Source organism: Phycodurus eques, chromosome 9 (assembly GCF_024500275.1).
Source record: "Phycodurus eques isolate BA_2022a chromosome 9, UOR_Pequ_1.1, whole genome shotgun sequence".
Taxonomy (NCBI): domain Eukaryota; kingdom Metazoa; phylum Chordata; class Actinopteri; order Syngnathiformes; family Syngnathidae; genus Phycodurus; species Phycodurus eques.
The window spans coordinates 11,682,416-11,705,140 of record NC_084533.1 but is presented as its reverse complement, the minus strand read 5'-3'; the positions used below and the strand labels follow the sequence as shown (position 1 = coordinate 11,705,140).

Here is a 22,725-nt window from a genome sequence, read left to right as displayed (position 1 = left end):
ACTAAAGGTCACAATTGTTTTGTTTTTTTAACGTTAACACTTTGTTAAGGTTTAGCAAATAGCTTTAGTGCCACCTTGACCAGTTATAAATGGTATAGTAACTCATTAATGATATTTCTGACACTTTGCAATAAAGGGTGAAAATCCTCATGAGGTGATTGCAAGGCTGGAAATATTACTCAATAAAATAATGGTAGCAGTAGCTTGAACTTGACTTGTTGCTTCCATTACATTTCTAGAATGTGCATACATAGCCACAGATCATTAAGGAACAGAAAAATCTTCTGTCATCTTAAATGCTCAGTACTGTATATGCCCCACAATGTGCTGATTTGGTTAGTGAGTGTTGCAGAGCAGCTGGTCTGCGTGCATCATGCATTTTTGCTGTGTTTGAAACCAAACACTAAAGTGTAAACACAGTAGAATCAGAACAACATGGTCAAGTGTACTTGTTTAAGGGCCGCTATGCACAAGGTCAAGCTATACAAAGAGATGTCTCGTAACAGGATATTTGACAAAGGAATCAGCAAAAAGCAGCTTGTATCATGTAATTTAGTAGCAGCACCGACGCTATTACACTTGCATGATCAGATTGTGTTTCAAGAATAAAACACATGTAGCAAAAACGTCTACAAAGAAAATATAACGCCGAGATCAGCTTCAGGATGGCGTCAGTGTGCAACCAAAGCCACCCTGCTCTCAAACTGAGGCAACACATGTTCTGGAAATTGTTTATGTGGTTTCCTCCATCAAATTGAGCATTAAACTCTGTTTGTAGTGGCAGTGGTAGGACGTTACAAAGAGCTCCTGCGTTAGGACCAACAGTGGAAGAGAATGACAGGTTTGGATGTGGCTGGCGTTTGATATGCTTTCCATGGTTTAGTTCTCTGCTGGCGGCACGGTGGACGACTGGTTGGAGCGTCTGCCTCACAGTTCTGAGGACTGGGGTTCAATCCCTGTCTCTGCCTGTGTGGAGTTTGCATGTTCTCCCCGTACCTGCGTGGGTTTTCTCCGGGCACTACGGTTTCCTCCCACATCCCAAAAAACATGCATGGTAGGTTAATCAAAGACTCTAAATTGCCCGTAGGTGTGAATCTGAGTGCGAATGGTTGTTTGTTTGTATGTGCCCTGCGATTGGCTTGCAACCAGTTCAGGGTGTACCCCGCCTCCTGCCCGATGACAGCTGGGATAGGCTCCAGCACGCCCGCGACCCTAGTGAGGAGAAGCGGCTCAGAAAATGGATGGATGGATGGATGGATAGTTCTCTGCTAGTTTGGGGGGAACCTACACAAGAGGAAACACATGAAACATACTGTATGTTGTCGCTGGGGTAATGTACATGTGCCTGTTCTTCTGAAGCAGTAAATCCTTATGTTGTCGCCAATTGGGCTTCTTTTACAGCAGCCTTTTTTTAAAGAAATATCAGTCCCACCCACGATTCAAACTATTTCTGCTCCTATGGGGAAAGAAGGATATCAAATATTGTTGCAATTACCCCACCTTCCTCTTTGACATTGAAGGGTTCGAGCCCCGAGGAGGAGTGGAGGAGGCCTTACACACACTTGCAGGTCCCTGGGCTATTACACACCCCCACAAACCCCTCAAAAAGAAACAAAAACAGCTGAACACTATTAAAGCCAAGTGTCTTAGTCCCACTCTTTTCCCTCTTAAACAGCACCAGCTTGTTAAGATGGGGGAAACAAGCAACGGCCCTGAGTGATCGTTTCCACTATTTGTGCGCTTCTGGCTAAAATGGAATCAGTCACATTCATAGTCTTGAGGTAGCTCTGAAGCCTGACTACAGATGGGCTTGTTTTGACTAAAGTGCAGGGCTGCACAGAATATTTTTATCATGGAAAATCAACAGGATGTTTTTCTTGGTCCTCTTGTCTCACTGTACTGTATCACAAGTTGAATTGCATTTTTGTTGCTGTGAAGACACCATTAACTAAAAAAAAAAGACTCCTGCCAATAGTAATGTAGACAATGCATGACGAAAACCTTTCTATTTGCGTTTTGTGTGTGTGTGTGTGTGTGTGTATGTCTGTGTGTGTGTACACACACACTATAGTAATTATTAATTGTTAAAATACTTAAAAATTCAATAAATTTCTCAAAATTATTGTAGTAAACGGTATGAAAGAAATCAATTACAGTATATGCAAATATTGTATAATGTGTCTATGTATATTATAATTATCGAAATTAACACATAAGGTGAACAAAACTGTATATAGTATGGAAAACCATCCATTTTCTATATTGGTTATTCTTAAGAGAGTCGTGGGTGAGCCGGAGCTGACTTCAGGCGAGAGGCCGGGTAAACCTTCCACTGGTCGCCAGCCAATCACTGAGCACATATAGACAAAAAAACTTAACACGCATGTTTCGGCATCACGCATTTTCACCAATGCATGTGTGAAAACCCCCACACAAGCACATGGAGAACAAACTCCAAACTCCACATAGAAAATGCTCCAGCCTGGAATCAAACCCCCAACCTCAATACTGTGAGGCGGTTATGCTCGCCACTCGTTCACCGTGCCGTGCCACCCAGTGCAGAAAAGATACTGTAGCTTTAAAACTGTCAAAGCGTTATTCAAGAGCTGATGTGCAAGACATCCATCCTGTCGAAATACAGTCAATGAGAACAGAGAAAGAAATCCGATTCTGAAGTCTGGATTGCAGAGTGTATCAGGTGTTTGTTTTTGTCTCAACTTTTCAGCAAAATGCTCTATTGTCAGAATCAATTCAGAAAAAAATCTTTTTCCTGCTGTATACAAATATATCACCACTTGATAGAACATAAAGCTTGTTGTGGACCGCTTATTACATCTTTCCATGCTTTGTTTGTACTTTCATTATGTAGGTCGCTCCAAATGTTGAGTCTTACAACTCATAATGAAAGCATTTCCTCCTCGCAGTGTCCTGCAGGAGAGGCCGTGCTCAATGAGGTGCAGCTGCCTTGTCAGCGCTGTGCCAATGCGGTGGGAGGGAAACAAGGAGGACGCCAGATGGCAATAACACTTAGTGCTCTTCACTGAAGATACCTTTCGAATAAGTCTCTAAGTGCAGCATTAAAGAAGTGGTGACTAATTGAGGCCTGGCGAGCCAAGTTCAGTTCAAAAGTAGTGATTAATAATGAATCACCCAATAACTGACTGCCTCAGAACAAGTCACCAAGTGCTGCATTTGATTAGAAATTTAAAAAAAAAAAATACTCCCAAAACTGAAGTGATATGTATTTTTACAGTGTTACAGTAATTTGAGTAGCGTCCAGCTAACAGGGTAAGGGGCAACGATATTGTTTGTCACGTGAGCGTGACAGAACGTTTTGTGAGGTGAATCCGACTGCTGGTATGTTGTCAACATGGTTGTAATGTGAAGCACATTTTCTCAGAGTGGTTGGCATGCGGCGAGCGGCGAGGGCCAGGAAACAGCTGATGATGAAGGATTAGGGTCGGCCCAGTGGAATGGAGCCGACCGAGGAGTTCGTACGTACCAGGAGTCTGATGCACGCTGAGAAACATCCTAAAAGGTGAGGACTCCGATTCAACCGCACTTGTTCTTTCATTTTTTAGGTATCAGGAAGAGAAATGCCTAAATATTATGGCCAAAGAATGCAGTGGAACACAAAATGGTTCATATATTTGAAATTGCTCCAATAGGAAATACTCAGAAATATGGACATTTGAATGGAAATACAAATAATCTAGTCCAGGTTCAAAATGGTCACCATCATAAAAGTTTTTTTTTTGTTTGTTTTAACATTCTTAACTGGCATACAATTGCAAAAAGAAGTTAAATAATATTAATATCAAGAAATTAAAAACAAAACACATAAAAACAGGGCTCTATTTTTGTGACTGGTGTAAATGGGGTGCGATGCGTGGCGTAATTTGGGGTGAGGCAGGTTACACCCGGTGTTGGTAATTCCGTGGCCCAGCAGCCCCAGTGCATTTAAAAGCGCATTTTAAAGAGCGATATTAGCACTGTTGTGGGCATGATTGATGTGCTTTTCCCTGCACAATTGGGGCGTTTTAGATTAGGGGATGTCATCAATCTGTGCCAACTGTGGGCCTGCGAAGCCCTTTGAGACTCTTTTAAGGGCTATACAAATAAACCTGACTTGACATGAACACAACCGACTTCAACCCTGTCCAATCAAAGCGGCTCCTCTCTTTGCATTTCAATACGGCACACTAGAAGTGCACTGACAGTCTTTGACCTGGCGGAAGAAAATAACTGATCTGCTCGAATCTGGGAGTTCCACGCATGCAAAGTATGTATATACGGATAGTGTGACACACAGTGAAGGGGGCACTTGGAGACTGCCCCAACCCCTGATTTTTTTATTTGCCCCCCCTCCGCCATGCTGGCCAATGGGATGATTTAAAAAGTATAATACTGATAATAATAATAATAATAATAATAATGTATTCAATGAATTGATTTCTACAATGATTCAGAGGGTTTGATGCCTGCTGTTCACATATTCATGAATGGATGATGTCTGACATCCACATGTCTGCGGTGCTCAAAATCTATCTGTCTGTGCCTTGATCAAATTCACCAAAATCGTGTTAAACCAGCGGTCTACTTACTGCACCGGACTTCGACGTGGTCCCAGCAGGTGTACGTTTCGGCCGACTTTGTGCCAGTAAAATGGCACATGCGCCTGGCACATGCCAAAGCACAGCATCGTTGCGCTGGGACGCCCAGCTTGTTAAGACTTGTCTACCAAATTGGCAAACACACGCAGTGAACCCTGCACTTGCAGGAAAATCAAGATACACCAGCTTTTGCGCTGCGCGACAGATGCGCCGACTGTGAAAATAGTTTCCAGTCTTAACACATTTTTTTAAAACAAAACACTGGGGCTGGATTCTTACTGCTCTAAATGTGAGTCCACTTACTCCACAATGCCCTGCCGTGAATAGCAAAAATCCACGAGTAATAGAAAAGGTTTATACTGTTATGTAATTGCCGATAGATGACACAATATGGCAGCAAAGGATTACTTCTGTCTCAATGAAGCACCTCAACTCACTTAAATGGTTAGTTGGCAAATTACCACCAGATTGTGCCACATCGAGGTCTCACATGATATGCTGATGTTTTGTGTGATTTGATCCATGACAGTGGTTTAACTTCCAATGCTTTGGTGAAACGTTTGCGATCCATTCCAGAATTTCAAATGGTATGACATCAGTGGCATTGGGCTTCAGAGATTCTGATGTATGACCGTTGATGGGAAAGGTATGATATGCATGCAATTTTCCAATAGCTACTACAAAATGTCAGCACCAAAAATATCCAAAGGCCTGTCTCTAATCAACATCCAGAGATCACCCAAAGGAAATTCCAAAGAGTCGAGGGGGAGAGGAGCAGATGCATGCCAGCATAATGAATCCTCAGCTTCGTATCAAAAAGGTCATCGGGATACACAAGATGGACGTGCCATTTTCTGATCCAGCCACACATAGTGCGCTGTGTTCAGGTGCTGAACATCTGTCGGGTCGCAGGGAAGAAAAAGTATGCATGCCGCGTGTGTCCCAGGCCATGAAACAGCTCTCATTTCTATAGTGTTACTCCCTTCAGGTAGTAAAAGCTTCCACTGTGATATACACAGAGCGGTGAACTTATCAAAAATAACTGTTAAGTGGCAGGTTGGATTTCACCACCCTATCTCTAAACTTCAACAAGCTGTTTCGGTTTGGGTCATTCCTGAGGAAAACCATTAATGAATAAAACAGCGAGGACTGTTGGTTCACTCGGCGTGACTGAGGAGTGTTTGCACAAACAAACGTTTAAGAGGAGAGGCACAAAAGTGGAGACAATATAAACAGCTTGTGAAATGATGCCAGTGTTGTACGAACACAGGATCCCTCGATAGACGCGTTCTCTCAGCGAGAAGCTAAACGTTGTAAAAAGGTTCACTACGAAAAGGGGGCGTCTATACAAAGAGATGCAAGTCACTCGCATGTTGATGTTTGAACAGGTTGCATTGTAAGTCCCTGCTGTGTGCACATTGACAAACATGTGGGCAACAAATACCACCAGCGAGAATTACTATAGCAGCTGGCAACAGCACAAAAGTTTGGGTTTTGGCCCGAGTTTGCCTAGAGTTCATCTGTAGGTTAAATTCCCTACAAACCCATTGGTAAGGTGTCACTAACAATGACAGACAACATACACACCGGTAACTAATAGTACCGGACAAGCACTTACCTTTCGAAGTTCCCAGAAACACAGATGAGCCTCCCCTCTGCTCTTCTTCGCTACGTATCCAGACGTGATCTCCTCTTTCCCCTCCTGCTCTTGAAATGAGAGGAGAGTCTTCCAGCTGTTCCTCTCTACGGGGGCTGCTGCTTCAGATGTGAAGATGTCTCAGATGTTCAGAGTCCGAGGGGGCTGTGAGGTTAATCTCCGCTGTCCCGGGAGCCTGCTGGAGGATGGATGCCTCTGAAGCGGGCTGTTTGGATAGTCAAATCACAGCACTGTAGGGGGACTCCTCTCCTCTGTCACAAAGAGTTTGGTTTATAAAAAAAAAAAAAAAAAAGTTCTCAATGGAGACATACACATGCACCCTTTTTCCCAGACACATTCACATGAGAGGGGAGAGTGTCAGTGGTCCAGACCTGCTGGAGTTAGAAGAGGCAGGGGAGGAGGGGGAGGGAGATAACTGAAAGAGGGGAGGGGAACTAAAAGCAAGAGAGGGAAGTTTTAAAAGTAAAAGAAGCAAAAGTGCTGAAAAAAAACAAATAAATAAAATACAGACTGGAATCTGTGTAACGGTCAGTGGCCATTTGTTTTGAATGACGAGAAGCTGGAGGTGAAGTGAGACAGTCTTAGTTGGCAGCAACGATCTGGACTGCATCAAGCCCTCCATAAAACAACAAACACAATGGGAATGAGAGAGAGAGAGAGAGAGGGTGGGAGAAAGAGGTTCTGGCAGGGCGAGGGGGGAGAAAAAGGTTTTGGCAGAGTTTGTGGTGGACTGCTTGGGAAACAAACATGGATGTCTCAGTTTCACAGGAAAATGGCCTCTTCCACTTTCAAAACAACATTGTTCAAATCAGATTTTTTTTCGTACACAGTGAATGTGAATTAAGTCAACCTGATAAATGCCAGGTTTTTGAAATGTAAATAAATGAGAACAAAATTCAATAATATCTGAACTTTTTTTGTACACAAAAAAAAACATTCTAAAAATAATTTGAACTAGTTAGTATGTGTCTACCAGTTCTTCATTTTGATTCCGGTCTGAACTCTGACTGACCCATTGCAAAACTGGGCTATTTTTCTAGTAGGATTGTAGGATTAATGTAAAGGCCTTATGATATTAAAGATGGCTGTGAATATTCTCTTTCATCCAGGTCATTTCATTCTTAGGGCATTGAATCGATCACAACTGTTCTGGAACTGATGAAGCCGGCTCGGATGAGAGGTGAAATGTCTTCTAAGACCAGCATAGTCCAGTCCAGATTCAATGCCCTAAGAAAGGATATCATAGATTGAAATTTCAAACATTTTTTTAGGATTTTTAGCAAATACCTGTGTAAATGACATCTACTCTTAGGCAATCATCCTAATGTCACAAAACTTTATTAGCAAACTTTCTATGCAATGTCACATGAAATTGGGCTCTGTGGGTCTCAAGAAGAAACCAGCTCTCTCTGAAACAAGAGGATTTTCAGGACACAAAGCAGGGAAACATAAGCCACCTAGGATGAGGCTGCCACCACCACGTTTTTCCAGGAACTTACCAGGCTTTTAATCTTCCATCTTGCCACTTATCCTACATGACACAGTCATTATAAAGAACTGTGTACAACACAAAACAGGCAGAAATTCCTGCAGCTCTTTTACCGTTGCTTACACTTTTTGGCAGTGTCCTTCACCAGTTCTCCTCTGGTCTATTCATGAATTTGGGAGGCATGTCCATTTCTAAGTGAGGCTCCGGTAACATCTTATCTTCACTTGTTGATGACACTCTTTTTTATGTACCACAGCATATACAAAGTCCTGAAAGCTCACTATACATTTTGCCTGACTGAGTTTCAACAGTATAAAAAAAGTAAATGTCAGAAAAATAATTTAGAAAAAAAATTGAGAGAAAATTAAAAAATTAATTTAGAACTATGTTAGAGTCACTGTTAGTACTTTGTTCACTGTAGTTTAACAAGTATGGATGTGACTAAGGGTTAATTGAAAAGGTTTTTCACCACTTCAAGTAATTCAGTCTGAGCCTATTGTAATGTAAAAGCCTGTAAACGATTGTTTTTATATACACAATGGACGTTATGAACTTGGCTTGTGGACCAAAAGGGCTCAGATTCATAAGCTATATGGAATAAAAACAAACCAGAAAACCACTACTGAGGTGCCCTTGAGCAAAATATACAACTGGGGGACTGTTTATGGCTTATTCGTCTTTTACATCACTGAAACCTGACATTTAAAACAGGGGTTGGAGACCTTTTTAGTCTGCTTAAGCACACAAAAAAACATTTTTCCAACTGCCCTCTTTCTTACCTGTTTTTTACTTTCAAGAACACATTTTCTTATATTCATAGATGAACTGTCTCAAAGGTTTCTGCTGCCCTAAGTTATTTGTAGGAGCATTAAATGAGAGGACGGGATGGAAGGGGCGAGAACAAAAAGAGGCTAAATTGGGCAGGAACCATGTTATCCTCTAATTGTGAGAGCAATTCTCCAGACCTTGCTGGGATTAATCAGAGAGTGTGCGAAACCCCCATCATTACATTGGAGGGTAACGACACAGCACTCCCACGGTAGTGCAATGGGCAAACAAACCCCCACCCTCAGCCCACACCTCTAAATCTACCAATTTAACCCACATGCATCTAGTAGTTAGAGTGTGTGTGAGAGAGCGAGCCATTAAACTTAGCCCGCAGGAGATCACGCAGCATTGGCGCCCATTATATACACTCTAATACACGCAATGCTGAATCAACTGGAGATAAGACACAATCTGTCAGTGGTCAGGCATGGATTGATTTTGCAGGTGCTAAAACAGAATAAGGATGACCAAATTCTTTCACTCTGGCAAAGTGGTTTATATTTTAAGGGCCGCTGGTCACATCAGAATCCTGAAAAATCCCAAACTATTTAACCATGTATTACCTATAACAGAAAGCTGTCAAGTAGCAGAATATAAAGACAATGCATAATCTTTTGATAGATTGTTTTAATAAGTTAAAAGTGAAGAATTCTCAAATTGTACCTTGCATCTTTCTGTTGTTCTCTGTGCAGTCCTCATGGGGAAAAATTTGGACACCCTTCTTTTAAATGAATCAAAAATATGATGAAAACAAATAGAGTCCGACAACACTGGCAGGCACATGGTCTAAAAACATTCTTTATTCTTACCAACGTGAGAGTGTTTTCTCTCACTGATGGTTGGCCAAGCCGCAACAGTGCATGCCTGTTGTGTTTTCAGATAAAACCAGAAATACTCTCCCATGTCAAATGATGTCTGTGTGCTCCGAAGAGACTGGCCTGGACTCCCATAAGAGGAGCGCTGGGGGAAAGACTCAAGCTGGTCACACTGAGAACAAGGTATGGACCTGAAAATTAACCCAAATTCACCTTGCGATAAACGAAGCCAAACAATGATCTGGAGTCAGATCATTTACACTGATAAAGTCTGAGCGACACAAACATGACATCCGTCCATTTAGCTATCCTGTTAAGCCAAAGCCCATCCCATCTTACTTCGGGTGAGATGTGGGGATTCCTCCTGGACTGCCCAATCAATCTCAAAACCCTGATAGACAAATGACCATCCACACTCACGTTCACACCTTTGGACAATTTAGAGCGACCAATCAAACTAACACGCATATTTTTGGAATGCTGGAGGAAGTCAGAGTGCCAGTAGAAACCCCACAGAACCACACGGAGAACATGCAAACTCCACACTGGTACACGTAGACCGAAGCCAAGATCCGAACCCCCAAAAGAGCTTATGCAAACCATATCGATTCATAAATCAAAAGCAATGTCTGCAAAACTGAGCCTGCAAGCCTGGCTCACAATTTCACTTGGTGTTTTGTTTTGTTTTGTTTTGTTTTGTTTTGTTTTGTTTTGTTTTGTTTTGTTTTGTTTTGTTTTGTTTTGTTTTGTTTTGTTTTGTTTTGTTTTGTTTTGTTTTGTTTTGTTTTGTTTTGTTTTGTTTTGTTTTGTTTTGTTTTGTTTTGTTTTGTTTTGTTTTGTTTTGTTTTGTTTTGTTTTGTTTTGTTTTGTTTTGTTTTGTTTTGTTTTGTTTTGTTTTGTTTTGTTTTGTTTTGTTTTGTTTTGTTTTGTTTTGTTTTGTTTTGTTTTGTTTTGTTTTGTTTTGTTTTGTTTTGTTTTGTTTTGTTTTGTTTTGTTTTGTTTTGTTTTGTTTTGTTTTGTTTTGTTTTGTTTTGTTTTGTTTTGTTTTGTTTTGTTTTGTTTTGTTTTGTTTTGTTTTGTTTTGTTTTGTTTTGTTTTGTTTTGTTTTGTTTTGTTTTTTTTTTTTTGTTTTGTTTTGTTTTGTTTTGTTTTGTTTTGTTTTGTTTTGTTTTGTTTTGTTTTGTTTTGTTTTGTTTTGTTTTGTTTTGTTTTGTTTTGTTTTGTTTTGTTTTGTTTTGTTTTGTTTTGTTTTGTTTTGTTTTGTTTTGTTTTGTTTTGTTTTGTTTTGTTTTGTTTTGTTTTGTTTTGTTCACACCAAACACATCCAATCATACATTTATGACTGTGCTTTGTTCATTGGGGTAGAGTCATTCGGGAAAAGAAAAAGGTCTCATGAGGTATTCCCACATAGTTGGGAGCATCGGATATTCCAAAATGCACTGGTGAAAGGAAGAATTAAGATTCTGGCGGAAACTAAGAGGTCCTGTCCAACTTCCATGAACCGTTTTGGATTTTTGTTAGCCTCACAGCATAATTGATTAGCTCATAGTTAACTTACTTTTACAACAACAATTTTAAAAAATTCCAATGTGCTTGTTAAAAATGTGTTTCTTCTTTTCTGAAAATGTTCAAACATGACTTAGTAGGTAACAATGCTATTCAAACCACTTGTGGAAAATTATGCCACAAAATGCCATTAATGTACAGAGTAATTGGGGAATCATTTCAGTACAATGAAAAGACCAGAAATCCAAATGAAATAAATAGAATAAAATAATGGTTAGTAGTGGTTAGCACATCTTCCTCACAGCTTTGAAGTTCAGAGTTCAAATCTCGGGCTCCAGCCTTCCTATGTGGAGTTTGTATGTTCTCCCTATATGGGTTTTCTCCGAGTACTCCGACCTCCTCCCACATCACAAAACTAAATTGTCCAAACGTGTGAATGAGGGTGTGAATGGTTGTTAGTGTAAGGGGATTTATTTGGACATTGATGTATAGCTATATGGACCCTTGTTATTATTTCATGTTTGGGGGACTAGAGGAATTGTATTGGTGAACGGATATGGGGTGATGAGACCGGGGTGTAACAAAAAAAAAACGACAACAAAAAAAGTTATTTGGGATGGCCAGGAGGCGAGTGGCTGCAGAGCTATTCCGTCTCCAAGTGCTGTTTTTCCACCCACGACTTTCATTTTGAGGTAACACTGTCTACACCACTAAGACAGAGTGTCACGTTCGTCTGTACAGTATGTGCCCTGTGATTGGCTGGTGTACCTCGCTTCTCACCCAAAATCACATTGGTAAGGCTTCAGCTGACTCTCATCAACCAGTGTGTTCTGACCATTATCTAGCCCCCTCTGATGCCCAGCGACGTGCGGTGAGGTTCATGATTGATGAGGCACTGACTATGTCACGTCTGGAGCTCTATGAAGCTCAACTCAACACTTCCACATGCTGGTTGTGGCACCTTACATACTAGACTCCATTGTACACTTTTAGTGGCTTTTCTGGTCGACAAGAAAGATGAAATGTCACACACTTTCATTAAATATATTAGACAGTCTGTTAAACGTCAGTAAGTGCAGTACATGTATGATAAAACGTATATTATTGGCGAAGTAATGAGGAAACACTCATGTCTTTTATGTGAAGCCACGGGCCAATCACAGCCTGCCTGAATGGATGTGTGCGTGGTCTCTTGAAGCATCATGGGAGCGATGACTCAAAGTGACTCGTAGCTGCGCTTCCTATGCATTTGAACAGGAAATATGAAAATTAAGCTATTTTAATGATGAAATCATTGAAATGATTGGATTGAAAAAGAAAATCAATGGAAAGCACGGACCATAGAACTGAAATGGAACAATTCAATGTAATCATAAGGTGTTTTTTTTTTACTATTCACATGCAGTGGAAAGGAAAGACCACCAGGGGACAGTGAGGCTCTGCCTCACTTGCCTACCCTGACTACACGTCACTGCTGATGCCCATTTACTTCCTCTTCTGTCTCTCTCTATGTTGCCTTATTTGACACTCCAACTACCAAATGTGGAGAAAGGAATCAATAAGCATGCGGTATGGGCTGATCTATACATTATAATCTGAGGCAGTTCTCTGTCATGGACATGAAGTGTTTCATGTCCGCTGGCCCTCGGTCGACTGCAGAGGACAAGGCGATGGTGGAGGATCACAGCGGATGTTTCTTGTCAAAAACAGCTGCTCTCCTCCACGTGTAAGCGCTTAGGTTTGGTGAAACGAGCGCACAAACTATAACTCACATTAGTTCCCCTTCTGTGCACTTGGACCAGTATAGAAACAAAAGAGTGGGAACACTGTTTATGCTGCACTGTTGAAGTTGAATCCATGCACAGAGAATTCCCTGACACCAAGCCCATTTTAAAGATAAATCCAGACTATTTATTGACACTGAAAAAGCTCTGGGGTTCATTTGAGCAGCAAAACAAGACTTGAATAATACTGTACAAATATTTACAGTGCTGAAGGGCTGTGCTTAGGCAGCTGTCATGGTGCGGTACATTCATGCATCTTCCTTTATTTTTAGCATGGTTGTGTTTATTTAACAGTTGTACGATGTAATGTTCTCGTTGCTGGGGATACAGTGTGTTTATGCTGCTTTTGGCACTTGGGCCTCCATTAACTCAATTGGTCTTCCGCTTACTCTTAAAGATGATCGTAAGTGTTCCGACCACGTTATGAATATTGAATGAATGTTTGGTAGCTGTATAGATGTCAATGGTTTTATAGATTAATATAAAATATGACAATAGTTGTGGAAGAATACCAAAGGGGCATTTGTGTTCAAATAATTGGCAACAGAAGTCAGTGATGGTGTAGTGGTGGGTTCAGTTCCCACCCAATGACGGTGTGAATGTGAGTCTGAATGCTTGTCTGTCTGTGCCCTGCGACTGACTGGCGACCAGTTCAGGGTGTAGTCTGCCTTTCGCCCGAAGTCAGCTGGGATAGGCTCCAGCACGCCCCGCGACCCTGAACAGGACACCAAGCGGTGTTGACAATGGATGGATAATTGGCAACAGCAGTTTTGTGACTCGACAGACCTTTGCTCCTTCATCTAACCATACATTGTATTTTGCTGCTCTCTACTGGCAGCAGGAGCCTTGAGGAATAACCATTATGTTCCTTGGTTTTTTTGTTGTTGTTTTTCCCCTGTACATTTATTTAAGTATTCATTTTGGGCTTCTCAATATAGGACACGGGTTCGAATCCGGCCTCCGTGGGTTTTCTCCCACATCCCATAAACATGCATGGCAGGTTCATTAATTGAAGACTCTAAATTGCCCCTGGTGCGAATGTGAGCGCAAATGGTTGTTTGTTTCTATGTGCCCTGCGATTGGCTGGCGACCAGTCCAGGGTGTAACCCACCTCTCGCCCGAATATACTGGCTGGGATAGGCTCCATCACGCCCGCGACCCTCGTGAGGAGAAGCGGTACAGAAAATGAAGTATAAATGTATTATTATTAATTATTATATTTCAGAAGGAGGTTATGTTATAATCAACATACCCTTCCTCTCCAATAGAATCTAAATTAAGAATTTAGGTAAACTGAAAGATGAATAATTTAGTCAAGATAATAAAACTGAAGGGATGTTTATTCATTTATATTTTTGCCCTGACATAGTTGAACCGAAGCTATGTTTTAGTCCCGCTCAGTGTGATATCTGCTGTATAGGTCAGTTGTTAAATTATGCATGCAAACTTCAGTTTACGATCACGACACTTTAACTATAGTCACAATAAAACACTGCTCAGGGTGACTATCGGCAACTAAAGTATATAGCCGAGTAGTTACAGGGTGCTGTAATTTTACTTTCACTCTGTGTAGACCTTTTGCCCCCTTTAACTTGAATCAAACTTTAATTACTTCCTCCACCTCGGGAACAAATCACACTTTTTGTTTAGCTATCATATAGTAAGCCTTTCATATGATTTACAAGTTCAAAAGCGGCAAATACAAGAGCCATACAAAAATAACATACTGTATGCCTATACAAAGATAATCATTTACACCCAAACCCTTAGAATCTTTGTACGACATTACAAAACGTTACATTTTTTTTCTTTAGTGCAAAAAATATCATCATCATTAAATTCTCTGTAATCACATACCAATAAAATGTAATTGTTTTGTCAATGTATTTTACATGTACGATATACAGAAGAGTGGATATAAAACGTCTACACAGCCCTGTTCAAAAGTCAGGTTTTTCTTTTAGCTCTAAAAAAATGAGACCAAGATAAATTGAGATGAGAGCATTTCAAAACTTGTTGCACCATTAATGTGATCTATAACCTGTGAAACTCAATTCAAGATTGTTTTGAGAGGTGAAGTAAAAATAAGAACACACCCTCTTGCTTAACTGTGATGAGGCTGTGTTCAGAAGGAACTAATCAAATTCAAACTCATGCTAAAATGGGAGTCAGCACACACCTGCCACCAGTTATAGTGCCTCTCATTAACCCCAAATAAAATTCAGCCATTCTAGTAGTCTTTTCTTGACTCATTGTTTTGTGCTAACGTTGACTGGTATTTTAAACTGTTCCTAATTCCTTCCACCTTGTCATTTTCACAAAAAGCTGGGATTTGAACAGGGGTGTGTGAGCTTTTTATAGCCACTTTATTATCATTACCTTTCTTTACTGCAATAGAAATCACTGGCTTCTCGTATCATGCAGTGTAGTTCTCAACCACTGCAAACTACAAGATACACAGTGCCGTTAAAAAGTATTTGCCCACTTCTCAAATTATTATTTTTTTTTTTTGCCTAATACCTCCACTTTGTGAAAGCTCATTATACACATATCAGACAAAGATAACCGAAGTAAACATAACGTGTTTTTTTTTTAATAGTGATTTTATTTATGAAGGGGAAAAACCTTTCAAAGCTACCTGGCCCTGTGTGATAAATATTTGCCCCGTAAACTTTAATAACTGCAAACTGATGGCCGTACATTCTCCTTCAGGATTTATCTGGTAAAGAGAAGAAGTCATGGTTCCATCAATCACAGCAAGTCATCCAGCTCCTGAAGAAGTACAACAATGACATTTTGAGAAGGGAGCTGATACTTATTCGCACCACTGTGTGTGTGTGTCTGTGTGTGTGCGTGTGTGCGTGTGGAAGCTTTAATTGTGTTGAGATTTGTCCTGTTTTGGATCTCAGAGGAAGGTCACGTTAATGCACTCACGTACCTTACAAGAGCAGGCCAGGTGAGTCTCAGGTAAGGGGTGACGTCATCATGGTACTTTTGAACTCCTCGGCTGTAAATCTATAAAGGTGTGTACTTGCTGCTCAGGAAGCTGGCCATTGTGTGTGTATGTGTGTGTGGAGTCAGTGTGGAGGGAAAACAAGAGGCATCGAAGTTGCTGGGAATAAACACCTAAAATGCTCCAGGAGATTTGAGTGGTTTACCTGAGAAAGGCTGCTGGTAGCCAGCATGTATCCTAACTCCCAGCCGGCCAGACTCCCGGCCCAGACGCTGCCTATCAACAGTCAGTACGTGGTGCCAACGTATGAATTCACAGCTTACCATCACATGCCGGGAGTCGCCGACCCCTCCGGAAGTGTCTGGAATCCGGTTTACCGCGAGGAATACCCGTTCACCTTCCCTGCTTCGAGCACCGGCGCCGGGCATGTGAATTTCAACTCAGCAGAACTGAGCGACATGCCCACTATCCCTGGAGGAGGAGGCCTCAACCCCTACAATCTTTTCTCCAGTCAGGACCCTTTTTGCTCCCGGAGGAGACCCCATGAGCCCGTCAAGGTGCTCGCACCCGCAGGTTAGACTACTTTATCATGAGACATGAAGTTAACATTTTCATTGAGCTTTTTATTTAGATTAGTGATGAGTAGTGTTTTTAGACAGGGAAAATGTTTACATACCAAGAACACAAGAGGCTCGCTCTCACTATCTGATGTGCCTTTTGAGTAGCCGATCATTATAGTTTAGTCATATCACGTATGTGTAAATACAATAAATAAATATAGCAATATGTAAAATATGCACACCTTTATATATAAACAAAAGAAGTTTTGCTTCTACAGATTCTACCAGTGTATCCCAGCTTTTATTGAGTCAAATGAAGCGCATATTCTACACAGCACATTACCAAACAAAAACGTCACAAAAAGTATGACCACTGAAATAATCGAAATCCTGTCAAAATGTACACATAAATTGACTCAGTGTGAAATATGGAGGACACAGGTTGGTACACGGGTTAATTGTTCCTCCTGACATCGAATAGAAGAGGATTTTAATTGCTCCACCTGCCACTATACGTTGCTGGCATAGATCAACAACACAAAATATATTAACGATAAATATATGGTAATTTTCTGATAAATTAAGTGAAATTGGATAATTTCCCACAGCACCTCTGATGATCTCCCACAGAACCCCGGTTGGGAATCACTGGGCTTTATATTAAAATAGAAAGATGAACAAAGCTGGTGGCTCTGAGGCTTTTGTTCCTAATTTTAGCCATGCTATATAATGATTCCCAGCCTCATCGGCTGTGATGTGGGGAAACTGTCCAATTTCACTTCATTGGTCTGAAAATGGCGGCACGGTGGCCGACTGGTTAGAGCGTCAGCCTCACAGTTCTGAGGACCCGGGTTCAATCCCCGGCCCCGCCTGTGTGGAGTTTGCATGTTCTCCCCGTGCCTGCGTGGGTTTTCTCCGGGCACTCCGGTTTCCTCCCACATCCCAAAAGCATGCATGAACTGGAGACTCTAAATTGCCCGTAGGTGTGAATGTGAGTGCAAATGGTTGTTTGTTTGTATGTGCCCTGCGATTGGCTGGCAACCAGTTCAGGGTGTACCCCGCCTCCTGCCCGATGACAGCTGGGATAGGCTCCAGCACGCCCGCGACCCTAGTGAGGAGAAGCGGCTCAGAAAATGGATGGATGGATGGTCTGAAAATGCGGCACAGTGGCCGTCTGATTTGAGCGTCTGCCTCACACTTCTGATGCATTACCAGATAACTAGCAAGCTGTTATTGCTCAGTGACTGTTTTTGTCAATGTCTTTATGTCTCAAAAGTGTTGTCTGTCAATTGACTGTCTGTTGTCGTACTAGAGCGGCTCCAACTACCGGAGACAAATTCCTTGTGTGTTTTTTGGACATACTTGGCAAATAAAGATGATTCTGACTCTGATTGCTCTAAATTATGCTAGAAGATATCAGTATCCTTTAGAATGGTACAAAATATGTCTCTTCAAAAGGGGTATGAACTGTGGTGATCCTAGCTTGAATGGAAACCTGTGCGAGACCCTACTTTGGTGCCCCACCCCCCCCCCCCCCACCTTCCCCACCCACCATCTCTTCTACAGAGGGCAAATTCCCCATACAAACAACAAGGATTTACATGACTATGCCAATTTAGAAAAAATACAAATAATTCACAGCGGTTTTTTGGGGGGTGCGTTCCCCGCCCAGAAATGCCACCCTGTGCAGCTGCACATATTGCACGCACCAGAAACCGCCCAGTGGTTATAAATAATCTTCAAATTGTAAAAAAAAAAAAAGAAAAAAAAAAAAAAGAAAATAAATTCTCTATTTGTCATTACTATTTGTAACACGCTCACTTTTGTCATTTCCACACCAGTAGAAATAAAACAAAAGTTTGACAAGGGTATAAATAATTGTATATTATAATAACTGTATATTACTTGTTTTGAAAGTAACATAACAAGAGTACATTGCCCCTCTAGTTACTTTGATTGTTTGGTAACAAAAGTGCGGTGTATCGTATATTTAATGTAGAGTCCTGATTTGATTACTGCATATACTGTAAATACTCTGGCTTCCTGTCCTTTTTCTGCTATGAGGCAAGAGCTTGCTCTGCAAGTGTTAAATGTGACATGGCCATGGCAAATCTGAGCAATCTTGATCTATGTTGCAGCCCCTGTTAGCTCGTCAAATTTGAGTTCAGGTTTGAACCTTACGCCACCCTTACACCACACCACCAAAGAAAATTGTCACAAAAAGTGGATACACTAATTGTCATCTAGTGGAAGTGTATTTAATTGTTCACTATATGTCGCTGGCATACATAGATGAACGAAGATACGTTATTTGTAGTAAATAAATAATGTCCAGACCATCCATCCATCCATTCATTTTCAGAGCCGCTTATCCTCACACTACTGAAATACATCACCTGCGGCAGTTGTATCCAAAAATGTGAGTGTAATTCATATCTTGCATTGTTCTTATTCTAGTGCACATTATTTTACTGAGACTATGTCACACTCCTATAGGAAGATCACAAAGTGTCAGTAAGGATGTCATTTTTTCCCTAATATCACGTTTGGATAGTTTACCTTTCTTCTTTTTTACGCTGACCTACCGTAAATAAATATGTTGCTGCCTGCACCTGCCCAATTCAAAGCATGCTGTCTGTGAAAAGTGCTAAAATAATACAAATTACTCACTTTTTGACTCAAGGCTTGAGGCCGGTACATTATTTTTAGGTTTCTCCCCATGACAAGCTAACCACTTATGCTTGTTTTCACGCACATCAACAGTTTCGACATACACACACGCAGAGTTAAGTCGGTGTGACTGCTCACACACATCCATCAAGCTTTTGGCCTCTCCCTTCCGCAAGCTTGTGTGGGACGTCAATGCAAAGCTAACAAAGCAGGCGCTGGAGGCAGCTAAAGGGTCGTTCCCCGCCCTCTCTGTCCACCGGGTGGGAGCACAAGGGTGACAACCTGGCGAGATAATGCGGCTTAGGGGAGCCACAGTGTGCAGACTGAACGTTGAGGCAGACCCTGGGGCCTCACGGATGTCTGCGTGTCCCGTGTACCCGTTTGCTCTACTTTGATCGATGTTGCCACACAGTCAAGATTTCCCGATCAATAACTGACTCACCCTTTTCTGTGAATGTGTGTGTGTCAATGAATAGCTGCCTGTGTAAATAACTGTGTAAACCACTCACGGCGATAAGACAAAAAAACCCTACTGCAATGCATTAGAGAGTCTACACTAGATATAGTTAAGTTTGATTAATAGAACTGATGGGTCTTTAAGTGGCGCCTGAACTTGAACATGGCACCAGACAAAAATCTCAATGTCAAAATAATTGGCTCCACAACATGACTCACTGCAGTCACGAGTCTTCTCAGTCTCTATTTTAATTTCATTTATTGAATAATTAATATAAAGAGGAGGTTAAATTGTGGAATTATTATGTACAAATATACCTCTCATATTACATCCTTAAGTGGACTGTTTTTTGTTATTTCTTTCATTGACCCACAAAAACCTTTTTATATATCTTTTATATTTAATACAGGGTAGTTGCTAAATTGAAATTGATGTGTGTAAATAAACACGCAATACTCACAATAGCTAGCGATATGGCAGCGAAGCCCCACTATTCTCAGGGGATGGAGTCATTGACACCAACTCAAAAAGGTTTGTAATTGCATATACAAGATGGTGGCAAAGTCATTAGACAAGGCTATGGCCTGACTAAATGAAGTGCTTCCCGTCACTTCAATGGAGTTAAATGGCCCAAAGGAATATTTTATATTCGACATAGCTTTGGTCTAAGCACAAAAATAGCAGATAGGTTAGTTTTTCAGCCAAAAATGTAGAATAGGCTCACAAAAAAATATCTGCAAATTACAGAATTACAGATTACAGAACTGCGGATATGCAGGCGCTAACTGAAAAAGCAATTGTTTTTTTTATTGACCAGAGTGGTTGAGTCATTAGCATAACTGCCTCATCGTGTGGAGGTGCGAGGTTCGAATCTAGGCTCTGCCTGTGCTTGCATGGTTTTTCTACGCAGGCTTCCTCCCACGTTCCAAAGACATGAAAGGTTGACTGAACTCTAACTTGTCCTTTGGTGAGATTGTGCGTTTGAAGAGTTGTACTGTAATTCTATATGTGATTGTGTTTACGACAAATCCAAGGTGTAAATCAGCTGGATAGGCAGGCTTCAGGTCAACCCTATGGGGACACAAATGATTGTTCCCAAATTATGCATAGCAGCAAGTGACGTCATGTGACGGATGGTGCTGTTGGTCTCTCCAGTGTCCTGAGTTGTCCCAGAGGGCTCCAATTTAAATGATGGTCATTAATTGGACTTGTTTTATATGGTACAGGAGGAAAGACTCGCACAAAGGACAAATACAGGGTTGTGTACACGGACCACCAGCGCCAGCAGCTGGAGACTGAGTTTCAGTTAAACCGCTACATCACAATGAGGCGCAAGTCTGAGCTGTCCATGACACTGAACCTCTCCGAAAGACAGGTGAGGACGCAGGACACAGCGGCGAATTGATGTACAGTATGCTTAAGTCTTTTCACAGGCTGATGATGAAGAGGGCCGTTATTTTTAGTGTTCATATACACTATTTGGAAAATGAATATTCAAAATTTTACTGCCCCTTTTAAGATGTGGCTAACATCATCATATCATACTTAAAAGAATAAGCTGTGTAAATACAGACCGTTACTTTGTCACGCAAGCAATGCTAATATGCACAAATATAACAAATATTAATTTTCTATTGTTGTCTCGAAAATTCCAATGACCTGTGGTAATATATTTTATTTTTATTTTGTGCATCTTAGCCTTTAGCTTAGCTGGTAGCGTCTAAATACCCATTGAATATGGTTGGCCACTAAAAGGGTGTAAAAGCTAAACAGGCGAAAATCAGGGCTGACAATGCTAAAATAATTTAAACATCTTGAATTTTTGTGATGATTTTTTTTTTCCAAGTGCATACATTTTGAATTAAATGCTAGTAACCGTTAAACTGCTATCGTTGTCAGGTGAAGATCTGGTTTCAGAACAGACGTGCCAAAGAAAGGAAGATAAACAAGAAGAAGCAGCAAGATTCCCAGCAGCCCACCACGTCCACCTCCACCCCACCTGTGCCCACTGGATCCATTGATGGCCACAACGCATCAAGCCCAAGCAGCATCATTCCATCCAGTGCTTTATCAGAAGGATACAAGATGGAGTTCATATGACAATAAAACTTTTTCTTTATTCTACAGAATGAAAGAAGTGATCAGTGAAATGGCAAAATGCATTTCACAATAAGGGCATTAGTCGGAAATGAACTATCTGACAACTTTAATCTGTGAATGTGGATCAGCCCACAGATACTGTTAAGACCTCAAATTAATAAATGCAACCATACATGCTTTAATTTGGAAATAGTCACGATGAAGAAAAACTTAAAAACAATGTTTGACAATGTTGGGATTTCTATATAAGTTCAGATATTATGTGTCTGCGAAGCAGCAAAGACTTTTTCTGTTTGCTATGCGCTCTATATGTAACAATGTGAATTGCACTAGAGCACATAAGGAGATAACACAGTGACATAACAGACTTGGCGCTCATTTTGATGCATCCATCCATTTTCCATACGGCTTCTCCTCACTAGGGTCGCAGGCGTGCAGGAGCCTATCCCAGCTATCTTCTGACGCCCTGAACTGGTCACCAGCCAATCGCAGGGCACATATAAACAAACAACCATTCGCACACACAATCACACCTACGGGCAATTTAGAGTTGTCAATTAACCTACCACACATGTTTTTGGGATGTGGGGGGGAAACCGAAGTACCCGGAGAAAACCCACACAGACACGGGGAGAACATGCAAACTCCACACAGGCGAGGCCGGATTTGAACTCGGGTCTTCAGAACTGTGAGGCAGATGTGTTAACCAGTCGGTGCCGTGCCGCCCAGTTTGACGCAGTCAAATAATATTTGTATGTATTGGAAACAGAAAGTGAGAACCGAGAATGCTTCATTTGTCACAATTAAGAAAAGATGAGTTTTTACATCCATTTTGCTACAGAAAATAAGTGAGAAAAGCAACTGCGCAGTATTTCACGAGTTCAGTTTTTATATTAAGACTTGAATATATTACAAATGTAAAAAGTTTGTTTGTGTGGTGAATGTGTACAGAATGTGTGGATTTGAAAGGAAGAAAACATTCGTGAAAGGGATAGGCTGCAGCACACCAGTGACCTTGGATGAAAGGTGCAAAGTTTTGGGCTAATGGAGAAGTTTTAGAAAGCCACATCCTGACGAGCAACCACAGATTGCTCAAGAGCATGTGACTGAGGAGCGAGCGGCCTTTACACCACATGCACGCACGCACGCACGCACGCACACACACACTCACACTATATTCCATATTCAGCTATTGCATGATTTGAAGTAAAAAAAAAAAAAAAAAAAAAAGTCACTGCCTTTATCGCTTCTTGTCTTTTTTTGTATGAATGTTTAACTTGTTTACGTCAGAAG

At 41.1% G+C, this 22,725-nt stretch overlaps 2 protein-coding genes across 2 annotated transcripts in view; one reads left to right on the top strand and one right to left on the bottom strand.

Annotated features, from left to right (window-relative positions):
- The window catches only part of pdgfrb (platelet-derived growth factor receptor, beta polypeptide), a 53,744-nt gene extending 46,858 nt beyond the window's left edge, over positions 1 to 6,886 (bottom strand). Inside the window, exon 1 of the mRNA XM_061685570.1 lies at positions 6,232 to 6,886. The gene's annotated coding sequence lies outside the window, so the exon portion shown is untranslated. The remainder of the gene's footprint in view (positions 1 to 6,231) is intronic.
- The window catches only part of cdx1a (caudal type homeobox 1a), a 28,068-nt gene extending 5,469 nt beyond the window's left edge, over positions 1 to 22,599 (top strand). Inside the window, exons 3-6 of the mRNA XM_061685571.1 lie at positions 3,401 to 3,538; positions 15,405 to 16,218; positions 20,559 to 20,707; positions 21,232 to 22,599. Coding sequence (XP_061541555.1) covers positions 15,876 to 16,218; positions 20,559 to 20,707; positions 21,232 to 21,432 — 693 coding nt within the window. The 5' untranslated portion in view covers positions 3,401 to 3,538; positions 15,405 to 15,875 and the 3' untranslated portion in view covers positions 21,433 to 22,599. The remainder of the gene's footprint in view (positions 1 to 3,400; positions 3,539 to 15,404; positions 16,219 to 20,558; positions 20,708 to 21,231) is intronic.
- Positions 22,600 to 22,725: the final 126 nt, after the last annotated feature.